Source organism: Vigna angularis, chromosome 6, assembly GCF_016808095.1.
Source record: "Vigna angularis cultivar LongXiaoDou No.4 chromosome 6, ASM1680809v1, whole genome shotgun sequence".
NCBI classification, from domain to species: domain Eukaryota; kingdom Viridiplantae; phylum Streptophyta; class Magnoliopsida; order Fabales; family Fabaceae; genus Vigna; species Vigna angularis.
The window spans coordinates 34,470,578-34,484,933 of NC_068975.1; the positions used below are offsets into that span (position 1 = coordinate 34,470,578).

The window sequence follows — 14,356 nt, forward strand, 5'->3', positions numbered from 1 at the left end:
AATATTATCGAATATATATAATTCATTATATTTAAAAATATAAATTATTAATTAAAAATAATTTAGATCAATTAAATTTTTAATTAAAACATAAATTATTAATTAAAACATAAATTATTAATTAAAAACATAAATTATTAATTAAAACTTAAATTGTTAATTAAAACTTAAATTATTAATTAAAAATCATTTAGATTAATTAATTTTTTAATTAATAATTTATGTCTTTAATTAATCATTAATGTTTTTAATTAATAATTTATGTTTTGGATTAATAATTAATGTTTTTAATTAATAGTTTATGTTTTTGATTAATAGTTTATGTTTTTAATTAATAATTTATGTTTTTAATTAATAATTTATGTTTTTAACTAATAATTTATGTGTTTAATTAATAATTTATGTTTTTAATTAATAATTTATGTTTTTGATTAATAATTTATGTTTTTAATTAATAATTTATGTTTTTGTTTAATAATTTATGTTTTTAATTAATAATTTATGTTTTTAATTAATCTAAATCATTTTCAATTATTAATTTATGTTTTTAAATATAATGAATTATATATATTTGATAGTATTAATTATGTTTGTAATTAAATTAATTTTGTTTTATAATTTTGTCAATTAATTAAATTTAGACCATATTTATTAAAATTATGTTATTTAAATTATATTTTTATTAATTTATATTAAGTACATATAATTTAGATTAATTAATTATTAAAAAAGTGAAGATGTAAGGGGTATACCACGGCAACTAAATTACTCTTTTTTTTATGTTAGACTGAATGGATACAACTTCTTCATTTAAAATAGGAATTTCCACAACTTGTCTATTTCCATAATTTTTTTTTGTCTAAATAGGTAAATTTAAAATCATTTTGTCTATTTCAGTGAAAAAATCTGAAATATAATATTGATTAAGCATAGAACAAGTTAGTCAATCTATTAAACATGAATGTATTTTAGTTGGTGCTAAGTTTTTAAATGTAGAAGAAAAATCCTTAAAAAGGTAAAATCTAAAAAGACAAAAACACAGCATAACGTAATTGTTTTTTCTAGATTTAGGATTAATATATTGAGGAAGTAATAGCAGTTGTTTTCTAATTTATCGAAGGAGATTCCTTTTGGCCCTGGACATTTACACTACTGTGCCAATGGAATGAAATGGACACAACATTTCAGTTCCCAAGCTAAATGGTAAGTAACACTTGATTTTTCCCTTAAAAACAAAACATTTTCTTTTTCGAATCCCATAACGACCGCACACAGCATAGACAAAATCCATCCAAGATCCCTCCTTGTAAGAGAGAGAAAATCAGTGTCCTACAGCACCCACCATGGGAACCCACCAAGCACTTCTTTTTGTTGAGTTTCTCCGTCCTATATATGACCCATAAGCACACACAAAGTTTCATTCACATTTTCTTTATCTCTTTCTCAGCTTTTAGTCTATTCATTCTTGTATGGGTTTCAGGGTCTCTACTCTGAGCTTCCTCACCCTGTTCTGCTGCCTCTTGTCCCTGCACCAAGCAAGAGCTGCAAAATTCCACAATGTGAGTGGCTTGGGAGGGAAAAAGGCAGTAATAGCTAATGGGTGCAATTTTTTCACGGGAAGTTGGGTGGTTGACCCTTCTTATCCTCTCTACGACTCTTCAACCTGCCCCTTCATTGATCCTGAGTTTGATTGCCTAAAGTATGGAAGACCTGACAAGCAGTACCTCAAATATGCTTGGAAACCTGATTCATGTGCCTTACCCAGGTAGTGTCAACATTCTCAATCCAAGTGTTAGCTTTATTCCCAGATTCAATATTTATGGAAAAAAACAAAAAAGAAAAAAACTTTCAATGTAATATCTTAATTATTTCTTAGTACTATTTTCGATTAGTATTAAAACTCTATTATAGGTGGCATAGGTTGCCATAAACTCTTGTTTTTTTTTTTTAAGTACATGATCTCTAAACAGTTACATTCAAGTTTTGTTCAATAAGAGAACATATTTGAGTAGTATAGTTAGTACTGACAACATTGAAATACAGCTTTCATATCTGTGTCTCCGTTTCTCCACAAGAATAACGTGAAATAGTTTAGCAGCGTGTTTGGATTTACAAATAGAATAACACTATAGAAAAATTATCGTTAAAACAGCAATTGTTGCTTCAGAAAACAACTGTCAACCCACCTTTTACCAAACATACACCAACCGAGTTAATTTTGGAAGTTCTTTGATAAATGTGGCAAAAAGTCTTAAATTTGATTCCGTAGAAGGGACCAACCATTTTTGTTTCCAGTTTTCATATTGAATAGCACAATTAAGAAACACGTCTTAACTTTTGCCCTTGTACAATTTCATATTGTGAATCAGCCTACTTAAAGTTTTTTTTGCCCCTGTATTATTTTCTTCTGCCGAACTAAAAGGAGACAAACTAGAAAAGCTCTTGTGGAAAGCGTTTGATAAATGACATTTACTGCAATTTTTCTGGTGTAGGTTCGATGGTAAGGATTTCCTGAACAGGTGGAAGGGTAAGAAGATAATGTTTGTGGGTGACTCGCTGAGTCTCAACATGTGGGAATCGCTATCCTGTATGATTCACGCGTCGGTGCCAAATACCAAGAGCAGCTTTTTGAGGAAAGAATCACTGTCTACTGTAACCTTCCAGGTTAGCTTTTGTGTTTACTTTTCTTTTTATAACTTTGTCTCATTTCTGGTTTTTTGTCAATCACCAGGCGTCACTCTATACGATCCTCCCTCTTTTTCTTCATTTTTAATCTCCTTGTTTGTTTCTCTATCGCATCATGTGACTTCTTTCTTTCATAGTTTATGCCGTGTTGGTTCTTCCATCATTAATTTCCTGAGTTTTCTCCTACCCCGGTTATTATATTTATAGTTTGTTTACAGAATTCAAGCTAGATTTTGACATAAAGCTAGAAAAAAAAAGAGAGTTTCTTATTTTGGTACACTAAAGGAACATAGATTTTGAGCTTGCAAAATACTCAATCTCCATACCAATATGATATATTTAGAAAAAGCTAACCATACATCAAAATCAACCTCTTGCACCTCTCTATCATACTTGTCACTTTTAAAATAAAGATACAGAGAAGAGGTAGGAATGGAGAGGCTGGATTGAATTTTCATTTTTTTTTCTTTTTTGTGTTTTATTTTTAAAAAGTTGATGGGTAGAAGGTTGAACTACATGGATTTAAATATACAAAACCCATTGCCCACAAAGTTAAGCAGAAATGATGAACCAACGCTTTAATGATATACCTTTGAATAGTTCCTTGGACAGGAGAAGATTCCTTTTGCTGGGCCAGGGCAATCAAATATTCAAAATAAAGAATAGAAATAAAAGCAGCAGTGATCCCTAAAGAAAAAGTGGAAGAAAAACAGCACATAGTAATTCACGTTGCAGGGAAGCCTAAATTCTACTTAATAGAGAAGGGTCTGATTTTGACACGAAATTGTAGAGTTTAGTTATGGTATATATATGACAGGCTGGGCATGCCAACCTGTGATTACAACTTGGAGGCTCCTCGCAATTATTTTGTTCATTATCTTATTTTGCTTGGTATCAATCATAGAACATGACACAAGTTGGCTAGCCTCTTCTGTTTGAAAACGATCTATATCGCATGCTAATATTGTTAAGCTACAAAATCCATAATATTATAAAACTCGGATAAATTTCATATCTCAATCAGTAGGTAGCAATTCCTTAGTGCATTCAGGTTAGATCGATTAATCAAATGAAGTGTTTTATTCTAAGAACTATTCACGTGATTACTAACAAGTTGACAAATCTTAAGTTTGAATAATCACCGTTTTCCAATGTTTAAGATAATAATTTCAATAAATATACGCAGCAACATATTCCCTCAACTTTAGATTTTTTTTTCATAATAATAATTTCAAACCTTTTGTTATTATATCTCTTTCCCGTTAACTGTGCTGAAAATTTATTGTTTTTATTCATTACTGATATATTTAATAATTATAGTTATCAATACTTATAAAAAGATGGTATTATATTATATTGAGAAAGTGACGTTGACAGAACAGAGCATGTTTGTTGACAGTTATTATTTTTCACGTGAATATCTTTTGTATGCCAATTCATGCTTCCCCTTTTGAAAACGATGTTATGGTAAAGTACTTTAATCACTTTTATACTGTGCTTATGATTGAAAGAAAATTAGAGATGAAGCATGGTAGAATAAGATAGATATGATATAAAAATAATATATGAATATGAGTTGACTTTTATTAGAATTGGATAAGGATGAATGTCTGTAGTGAGTGTGAGTCGTGGTTGTTTTGCACTTTATTGTTTGGTTTGTGAAATATCTCATACATGTGAATGTGGGTTTGATGTAAATGGAATTGAATCTGAGCCATGGAAAGTGGATAGATAATGATTAGTGGTTTGGTGAGTTTGTGCAGGACTATGGAGTAACTATACAGCTATACCGCACCCCATATTTGGTAGACATAATTCGAGAAAATGTTGGGCGAGTCCTTACATTGAACTCCATTGTTGCTGGAAATGCGTGGAAAGGCATGGACATGTTGATTTTCAACTCCTGGCATTGGTGGATCCACACTGGAAGATCTCAGGGGTATTATGCGTTTATGCAAAATATTTAATGCATATTATTAGGTGAAAGAGGATACAAAATTTCAACATAACCTTGTTACATTAAAAGTTAACATGGGAGGGTCCATTTGATTGTATTGTATAACCTCATTCTCTCTCTGCCCCTTTTTGTTTTTGGGTCTGACCTAACGGTTGTTGGTGATTTTCATATTCAGATGGGATTATATCAGAGATGGACCCAATCTGGTTAAGAACATGGACCGTTTGGAGGCATACAATAAAGGATTAAGCACTTGGGCTAAATGGGTTGATCAGAATGTTGATACCACCAAAACTAAAGTCTTCTTTCAAGGCATCTCTCCAACTCATTATCAGTAAGTAACCCCTTCGCTCATTTTCAATCAAATTCGTTTTGTAGTTTGAAAAAATGAAAATCATTACTATGTTAATGTATACAAGGAAAGGGATTTAAATGTAGACCATAAATATAAACTGCATGAAATGAATACTCTTCATGACTATCAGAAAGCAACAGAGGAGGAATTAGAAAAAATTGGATTAGAACATTAGAAGCATTTGATATGTGCAAGTGCAGTATTGTAGTGCTGAACAAGTATTTTGCGATATCTTTGTAACTATAACAGAGGGAAGGATTGGAACCAACCAAAGAGAAGCTGTAGTGGAGAAATTCAACCACTGTCTGGATCAACATATCCAGCAGGTCTACCTCCAGCAACTAGCGTGTTGAACAGTGTATTAAAGAAGATGAATACTCCAGTTTATCTGCTTGATATCACACTGCTTTCACAATTAAGGAAGGATGCTCACCCTTCTGCTTATAGTGGGGATCATGCAGGCAATGACTGCAGCCACTGGTGCTTACCAGGATTACCTGACACTTGGAACCAGCTCCTATATGCAGCTCTCACCTCATGAAGGTGAAACTCCACACAAATTATTGACCGTTTTCTTCATCCCTTGGTTATATATTCAGCTAGTGTAAGAGATTTACTTGATTGTTTGGGGGATAGATACTGTCAGAGGGGTAAAAATCAATTGTAAAACAAAAGTATAGGATTCTTGAAGAATAATTTACTAAACAAATAAGTCAGGGATCAAAGTGTTGCATACCTAGATAAGTATTTTCTTTACAAGGGTGTAATATAATTTTATTGAATCACAAAATGATGTTCAACTCTGTCAATGATTGATACATACTTGTGGAAGCTACAAGTTTGTAACTAGAAACTATTTCCTTCCTTCCAAGACAGAGGGCCTTTTTGCATTTACCTTTGGTCATTTTCTTTACACAGAATCATCTAGTGGTTTTTTTGTGCTTTTCTGATACTTAATATTAACAACCTATTATCTCAGCAGTGACTGGGCATTTTAACAACCGATTATCTCAGCAGTTGAGTTCTGAGAAAAGTTATGGCAATCAATATGCAAAAGGACGTCTTATGGCATCATTATTGCTATTTCTGTTTCAACAAAAAGTGAGTTTAACCATAACAGGGAAGAGTAAGTAATCATAATTTCTCTCTGCGATGGAGACAGCATAATTAGGACATGAAATCCTGATTGGTAAATTCATGCCATGATATATTTACTCATGAGCTAACAAATAAGTATTTACTCTGTAGTTTATATAAATGTTAAAAACATATTTAATAATATAAATATTTTTTAAGTTTTTATTGATGCATTAATGTTTTTAATTAAATAAATTAAAATAATTATTATATTTATATGTTAAATTATTTATTATAATTAATAATTAAAATTTAATTTATAAATATTAATAATTTAAGTTGTAATGTTATTATATATTTGTATTTTTAAAAAAAAAATATAATATAAAATTACTTTTTTAAATTATTTATTATTTTAAATTTTAATTTAAAAGAGACGGCGTCAAACCATTTTATCGTTTCAAGTTGACAAATTAATGACAAAACAAGAAAATCAGAACTAAACGAATTACAAAGTTAAAAATTTCAATCCAATCATTTTGAATTGTTTGGATGTTTTTAATTTAAGTAAAGTAAATCATAGCAAGTCGACAATGAAACATAAGTTTTCTATTTAAGTAAACTAAACAATTATTTAATTCATTTATCCTGGCAAAGCTTAGTGAGTGAAAAGACAAAATCTATAATAATTACATATATAAAAATGAATTTGAGAAGTGACCCCTAGACTAATATACTATATAAAAAAATGTGTAAAATTCATAATTGCATTATTAGATTTTCGTATATGTTATAAGACTTTCTTTAATGGAATTATAAATTTACAAGAAATTTTATAAAATCATTTTATTTCTCATCAATTTGTATAACAAATTTCATAAAATATATATTTCTTAATAACGCGCTGTGTGCAATGTGTTGGATAACATAAACTTAAAAATCTAACCAATCAATTGAAAGTGTTATAGGATAGGAGTTATAGGTGATCTTAACTTACTTTAAGTCTTAATCTTAAATATCCTTCCTAAATTAAAGAAGAAAAAAATCTCTTTTTTTCATGTCAGAATTTATTCTCAAGTGAAATTAAAATTTGAAATTACAAATGCATCAATCAACATATACATTTATTATATTAGAACTTATAATCTAAAATATCTTATATTAATAATGGATCAAAAATATCATAATGGAATAAAGTTAAATATTGAAACATTTAAAAGATATCTAGAAAGTTTTAACTCAATTAACTTAGTAGTTATTTATTATGAATATTATAATGGGACAAAAATTTAAGGATGCACCAACTTTTTCACCTCAGTAAGAAGATAAGAAGTCACAATCAAATAATTTAAATGGTTACGTTCTTATATAAAAAGAAATTATGTGTATAAGTTATATTTTTTTGTCTAATCTAATAGTTTGTAGGAGAGTTGATAGATATTTTTTTAAAATATATATATATATATATTACATTTATTTGATATTATTTTTTTATTTTTTTTATAATTATTTTATATATATATCAAATAAATATAAAAAAGTAACAATTTCATGGGACTGTAACTATAAATTTCAGTGCCAGTTGATAGGACAGTACTTCAACAAAGAAAACATTTGAGTCTTAAGGGCCCAAAAGAAAAAAAGTTCACACTCTTCACTCTCTTATTTTACCAAAATATAAGTGGTATATACCATCTCAAACACACAACATATTCATTTTGTTTGTACTAGAGATTTTATCCTCATAAATATTGTCATCTGTTCTATATTTATAGCCAGTCATTATTGAGAAGAATGGTTGGTGTTTTGAAAATTCAATGATTTCTTTACAATAATAGGCATTATTAGTATTTTGGCACCTATGTAATCTGAAAACATTGAGACACAATTTCTCACCTCAATAAGACCATCTATAGAGAGGGAAATAAAGTATTTCTTTAAAATTATACAAATAACTTAAAATAGAGAGAAAATTTACAAGTTTAATAGGATAAGCTATGTAGTATTGAATATAAAAGAGGTTTGATGTAATACCTCACGGGTCATGTTCATCCCTTCATTATTCATTATAAAAAATGTATGAAACGGATCAGATGTTAAGTTTATTAGTTTCTCACAGATTTTGTAATCTATATGAACTAAAATATGGGTTCATTCTATCGGTCCCATCCAACAACTGTATTAAATATTTTTAATATATCATTTTATGTAACATTATTTCTATGTTTATATAAATAAATCTTTTTTATCTATTATTTTACTAATATTATATATATAAATATAAGTATACATTTTATTTTATAATTTTTTAAATAATTTTTATAATACACTTCTTTTTATTTATTTTTAGTAAATGAAAATTAATAACCTTTAACTTTTTTATTGTAATTGTTTATACTTATACCAAATATTGGCTTTCTTTTATTATTGAAATTTAAAATTAAAAAAATTATAAATAATTTTGGTAATTTTCTATTCATTTTTTTAAAATTTGGATGAGCTGATCCACAAATATACTTCTCAAATTTATGAAATATACACTATTAAAAACCGATTTCACGATAATACATACAAATATACTTCTTTTTATAATTGAAGTGCTTAATATGACTACTGTTTATCTTTCATATACTAATTTGACTACTTAATCAATAAAATCATATTGTTCTCATAAAATTAATAAAAGTTGGTGCTAATTAATATACTATACACGGCTCCAATTTTTTTATTAAATATTTATGTACTACTGTCTTCCTTTATGTTTTAAAGAAAATTGCATTAACTGTTGTCTTACAAAACCAACGACACGTTAAACATTCCTGTTTCTAGACTACCCATAATCCAAACTCATTAAGAGTATTCCTTTCAATTCTTGTAAATGAATAATTAATTCGAAAAATAAAAACATATTAGGAAGTAACATATAAAATATTAATTATATTCTTTAATGCAAGTGTTAAGCTATTAAATGTCATATAAAATCAGATGGACCAATAACTGTTTTTATAAACTATTGGGTTCAATTACATGACTGCATTGAATTAATATAGAAGGTTTTATTGGCCATAAAAATAGTCTGAATCAACTCAATCAACCGATATGAATGAATCATGGAAACAAAAACAATTTACTAGTATTAGAGTCGGGAAGAAAAATAAAAGACACTGGTTTTGGAGGAATTGGTAACAGCAACGTGAGTGAGAGGAAACATATGGTGTTACTGATTGAGTGATTGCGTGGTTTCCCTATCCAAGTCGTTCATTAATGAATGGGTGAATTATGATTGCGTCTTGGTAAAGGGATGGCCATTCTATTGGTATTCACAAGCAAAATGTCACTATCTATACATCAAAATCGGTGCTACTATTTTCTGAAGCTGAGTTTGCTCCATCTCTAGTAGGTTGCAGACCTGCAAAGAAATTTCTGTTGCTGGCTATGGCATTGAAGTTGGCATGACCTCGCTTTATCTCTCAATTCTTGGAATGCTCTCATTGTCTCCACATCAAACCCCCCAGCAAACTGCCAAACATCAACAGCTCATTATCATTTCAGATGGCCCATTATGCTCTATCTGTATTAGAACAGGCACCTGTTTTGTATTATCGTTGAAACATATCTGTAGGATTTACCTGATGTACTCGAAAAGCAAATCTAACTCCTTGGACAATGAGCTCCTCTTCTTCAGGACCACCACCAACTGTCTCAAGCTCAGCAGAGACTCTCTTCATGTACTTCATGGCTAGTTTCACAGATGCCAGCTTGATCTGTCATGACATAAAGTTGAAGTTGCAAAAGAAAAAAAATTGAATAAGGTAACCAACACTTGAGAATTTAGCTTGTCATTCTTCACTGTATAACACTAGAAATTGTAAATAGCAACCTAAGTACGAAGCTATCCATATCTAATTATGTTTGTTTATTCGCATGTATGAAGGATGTGGCCTTTTTGTTTACTAATGTAATTTAAAACGTATTAAATGTGTACTATCCATGATCCATCTAACTGCCATTTGAATGCGACAAAGATATTAATGGTCAGGAATAAGGAATCTCGTTTTCTTTATTCAAGTTTAAACGACTGAGCAGACAAACAGATGGATTTTAGAGATCTGTGATTTCACATGTGCTCATGCAGAAATTTGCAGAGACAAACAAGTAAGAATCCAACCTTTGCCTTGTCGTTTTGCTACCAGCACTGCATCTTGGTGTTACATTAGGCATCACATACAGTAGTTAACTTTATCAACGAAATCTTTTAGCGATCGGAATGTATTATTCCGACACGATGAAATTTAACGAATTGATATTTATAAATAGGCTTACTTAAAGAGAAGTAACGAACGCTATTAAACAAATAGGACCGAGATAATTCTTTTAGAAATCTACAAAATTAATCATTTGGAGTAGTCTAAATCAATTGAAACAACTGTTGGTCACTGATACGTCGAAGATAGGCTGAGGTTATCCACACTGAATGTAGTTAAAATTAAGTATATGTCACTTCCCAATTGATCATAAAAATTACCTGGCTCACAAAACCATTGTCAAGCATCCACTGTACAGGTATGTGGAAGACTTTGTATCTATTTGTAGCTGACTCTCCCATTCTCGAGATATTGAAAACTCCATGCTCTAATCTGCCATAACCCAATTTTTAACCCAACATTAGAGTGTTATTTAAGGTTGTGTGCAAAAGAACGTTCAATTAACATTTTACAGATCATGTTGTTATCATATTCCCATGTGGGTCAAGGATACGCATACTTTTCAAAGAGAGCCTGCATCTTTTTGAGAGCTGGACCACATGGCTGCCGAGGATCATCACGAAATGAGGAAGCCTCAGATTCTATCTTCTTCAGATCACAATACCCAAACGCGGCCTCGCGCAGCGCATCGGCCTTCTTCTCCGGCCAATCGAAGTGCTTTAACACTGCTCGTTCATCCACCTAAAATAAAAACCAACCATAGCAAATGAGTCTTCTTCTTTTCTATCTTAATCTAAATGCTATTTGCACATGAAGTTCTTATGCCAATTTGCACAATATATTGTTGTAAAAATTCTGTTTAGAAATAATATCATCCAACAATACATACCAAATAGGAAAGCTCGTCATCAAGCCATTTAACAAAGAGCACAACGTCTTCAATGTCTGTAAATGCAGCACCCTCCACTTCTTTGATTAAGCATCTAATAAAGTCTCCTTGCGTCTCGACATCTGTTTTAATCTGAAAAAAAAAAACAAGGAAATATTGCCGAGGTGATCACTCAAGAAGCCATCTTTATTTATGCTAAACTAAATTAAATTAGGCTCTAACCAAATAACTAAACCCAATAACTCTAGGACATAGTTAATGGAGGATCTTCTTTTCCCTTTTGTAGTTCGACAATTAAAAAAGTGATTCCATAAAGTGCCTATCTACTTTGCGGCATTGTCAAAGTCGTGGGCACCCAAATTCGAATTTAATTGCTGTCTTACGTTAAAAATAAATAAATCAATTTCAAATTAAAGCATGGGAGTCAGCATTTTTGCATTTGACAATGACACCAGTGGCACATTCGTAATTTCTGCAAAAAAAACAGGTAACACACTTACCGCGAGCAGGTGAGACGAACGATTCTCAATTTCACCGATCATGTCACGTGGATTGGCCGCAGGAGGCAGTTCTACCACGCCGGAGAGTGATTCTCGCCGGGACTGCGATTCCCTCCTCATTAAGGAATGATAGAACTCCACCACTTCCGGCACCTTCCTCACCTTTGCCGTAACCTGCCTACTCCCCTTCGGCGGCGGAGGTGGAGGAGGCGGAGCAGTCTTCAACGCAGCCTTGAAAGGAGGAGGAGGCGGCGGGGGAGGTCGTGATATCACTTTCTCTATTTCGACATTGCCGTTCTCCGACGCCGCAGAATCGGTGTACCGCGAGCGCATTGATGAAGAAGACAACGATGGTCTCGGTGGCGGTTTGGGAACGCGAGGCGCACGTGATCTTGTTAAAATGGACTCAGTAGAATCGGCGAGCTCCCCCGAGTCACGACGCGGCCTTTCACTTTCAGCCATTTCTGGTTTAAAATCTTGAACAGTTGCTTCAAACTGCTTGTGGTTCACACTTCTATGATCCGACGTCGTTTTCTTCAAACTCTTGATCAAAGTGGACCTCACTGGCACCTCCAAAGGCGCTTGAAGCCTCACCGAAGAATGCTCGTCGTTTTCCATCGAAGAATGCACTTCATTTACCAATGCCTTGCAGACATGATCCGACGCCGTTTTCTTCAGCTCTGCAATCTCATCCTCCAACGCTTTAGTTTTTTTCAGGTTCTCTATTTTCTCTTCTTCCATTCGGAGCTTGAGTTCTTGGAGCTCGTTCCTGAGCCTCCGGTTGTCTGCCTCCACTTGTTCCATTTTGTTGTTGTTACTTTCTATTTGTGCGTCCCTTGCGGAAATCTGGTTTTCGAGAAGGGGAACGATGGCAACGGTTTCTTTCAGGAGCTTGTGTTCGAGAAGCTCTGTTTTGAGGCGAGACTCTCTCTCGCGGAGGTCCTCGACGAGGCGGAGGAGGTCGAGGACGTCGGAGGGGCGGGGCTGAACCTGAGCGGAGGAGCGTGAGAAGTAAGTGGCGAAGGAGCGCGTGAGGGAGGATTTAGTGGCGGAGGAGTGGGGAGGAGTGGGGGGCGCAGGGGACTTGGGGAAAGCCATTGAGAGCTTGACCTTGCCAGCTACCATTGAGGTGGAAAAGGAACAGGAATAAGAATGGGAATAGGTAGGATTTGATTTTGGATTAGGGTTGTCTGGTTTGCAATGTCATTGGAAGTGAAAGCTAAAACTAAGAAAGATGTCGCTGTCCGAATGTCTGTCTGGGAGTGGGAGGGAGACAGAGAAAGAAACAAGTGAAGGTCCGGGTAGAGAAGGAAGAGATTCCTGCAAAAGAGGCAAAATTGTAATAAAGTGGGTCTCCATTTACGATCATCAACGGACTTCCCTTCTACTGGGGCCTCTTCTTCACTTTGCCTTAACTGCTTCACACATCAAAATAACCTTTAATTACTCTCTTTTTTCTCACTAATCTTACTATTTCTTAATACCTTACTTTCCTTCTCCCAAATACATGCTATTATGTTATGATTTATATACATAATAATCACATATGCACTCACTATTCAGTAAACTTCAATCACAACGGTGAACCATCTTATCAGTCACAAATTTCGACTCTCCATGATTAACTAAGTCGGACAATTATCTAAGATACTGAATGGTGGTTTATCATATCGAATAGTTTGAATATGATTAAAGTAAATTAATTAATGTTTCGGCGATATTTAGGTCAGTTTTAAGTTATACATTAATTACAGTATTTATTATTTATTTATTTTGTTTAACTTGATTTAATTTTCACATTATAGTATCTTTTACGTGTATTATTTGAAGAGTTTAGATGTAAAGGAATTTTTTTTACTGAACAAAATTTAGATTTGAAATGACACGTCGATGACCTAATAATTGACCATGACCCTACACCTCAAACAAACTAGTTTCAGAAGAAAAGGAAACGGAAATTATTTTTGTATGAATCAAAACTAATTTATATATGAATTACAAATCAAATTTTAAAGAAATTAATAAAATTAATTTTTATAACTTGATTTGTGCATAGTTTAATTTTAAACCATACAATTTTTTTTTGGTTATTTTTCCTCTAAAAGGGCTCATACTATTTTTCCAAAAATAATATAATGGATGTTTATTTTTGTGACGGATTATTTTATTGTAGAAAACGTTAGTATCATATTCTTAATGAATTGAAATTTATTTAAAATAGACAATAACTTTTTTTATATCTTGTTTGTTTATTGACTTTTTCTAACTTATAATAGAAAATTTATTATTTTCATTAAACATGGAAGGATTTTAGAAAATAATTAACAGCAATAATGATCTTTTATAAATGAAGTTTAAATATTTTATTATTAAAATGTAAGTTTTATAAATTGAAAAATCAATTAGTTGAGATTTATTTTATAAAGACAAACTATCTTTCAGAAACTATTATTTTTATCTTTCTCTACATTTTTTCTAAATTCCAATCAATCTACTCATTTTTTTTTTACATCAAAGTTTATCATAAATTTTTTAACATAAAATACAATATTTATGTTGGATCAAAATTTTCATTATTAACTTCATCTTTTATTTTTTATAAATTTATTTTTAGAAGTTTTGCATGTATACGCTATAAAATGGTAACATGTGACTAAAAAGAGTTTAAAATTTTAAAGTCCATAATTT

At 31.5% G+C, this 14,356-nt stretch overlaps 2 protein-coding genes across 2 annotated transcripts; one reads left to right on the plus strand and one right to left on the minus strand.

Moving 5' to 3' along the window:
• Nucleotides 1-1,271: 1,271 nt before the first annotated feature.
• Nucleotides 1,272-5,868, plus strand: LOC108343300 (protein trichome birefringence-like 38). The gene is made up of 5 exons (XM_017581494.2): nt 1,272-1,765; nt 2,493-2,664; nt 4,449-4,624; nt 4,818-4,976; nt 5,247-5,868. The coding sequence occupies exons 1-5, from the start codon at nt 1,470-1,472 to the stop codon at nt 5,536-5,538; spliced, it is 1,095 nt and encodes a 364-aa protein (XP_017436983.1). The 5' UTR covers nt 1,272-1,469; the 3' UTR covers nt 5,539-5,868.
• Nucleotides 5,869-9,119: 3,251 nt separating this feature from the next.
• On the minus strand, nt 9,120-13,134 carry LOC108341133 (protein CHUP1, chloroplastic). The gene is made up of 6 exons (XM_017578783.1): nt 11,669-13,134; nt 11,169-11,300; nt 10,839-11,020; nt 10,600-10,711; nt 9,704-9,838; nt 9,120-9,593 (listed from the first exon to the last, which is right to left on the minus strand). Exons 1-6 carry the CDS (start codon nt 12,791-12,793, stop codon nt 9,468-9,470), a joined length of 1,812 nt encoding a protein of 603 aa, XP_017434272.1. The 5' UTR covers nt 12,794-13,134; the 3' UTR covers nt 9,120-9,467.
• Between the last annotated feature and the right edge of the window lie 1,222 nt (nt 13,135-14,356).

Coding starts and splice junctions, on each gene's coding strand:
- LOC108341133 (XM_017578783.1), bottom strand. CDS start 12,793: ATGGTAGCTGGCAAGGTCAAGCTCTCAATGGCTTTCCCCAAGTCCCCT. Junction 11,301..11,668: donor GTTCGTCTCACCTGCTCGCG/GTAAGTGTGTTA, acceptor TTTTTTTTTCAG/ATTAAAACAGATGTCGAGAC. Junction 9,839..10,599: donor ACAATGGTTTTGTGAGCCAG/GTAATTTTTATG, acceptor ATGTCATGACAG/ATCAAGCTGGCATCTGTGAA.
- LOC108343300 (XM_017581494.2), top strand. CDS start 1,470: ATGGGTTTCAGGGTCTCTACTCTGAGCTTCCTCACCCTGTTCTGCTGC. Junction 1,766..2,492: donor GATTCATGTGCCTTACCCAG/GTAGTGTCAACA, acceptor TTTCTGGTGTAG/GTTCGATGGTAAGGATTTCC. Junction 4,625..4,817: donor CACACTGGAAGATCTCAGGG/GTATTATGCGTT, acceptor TTTCATATTCAG/ATGGGATTATATCAGAGATG.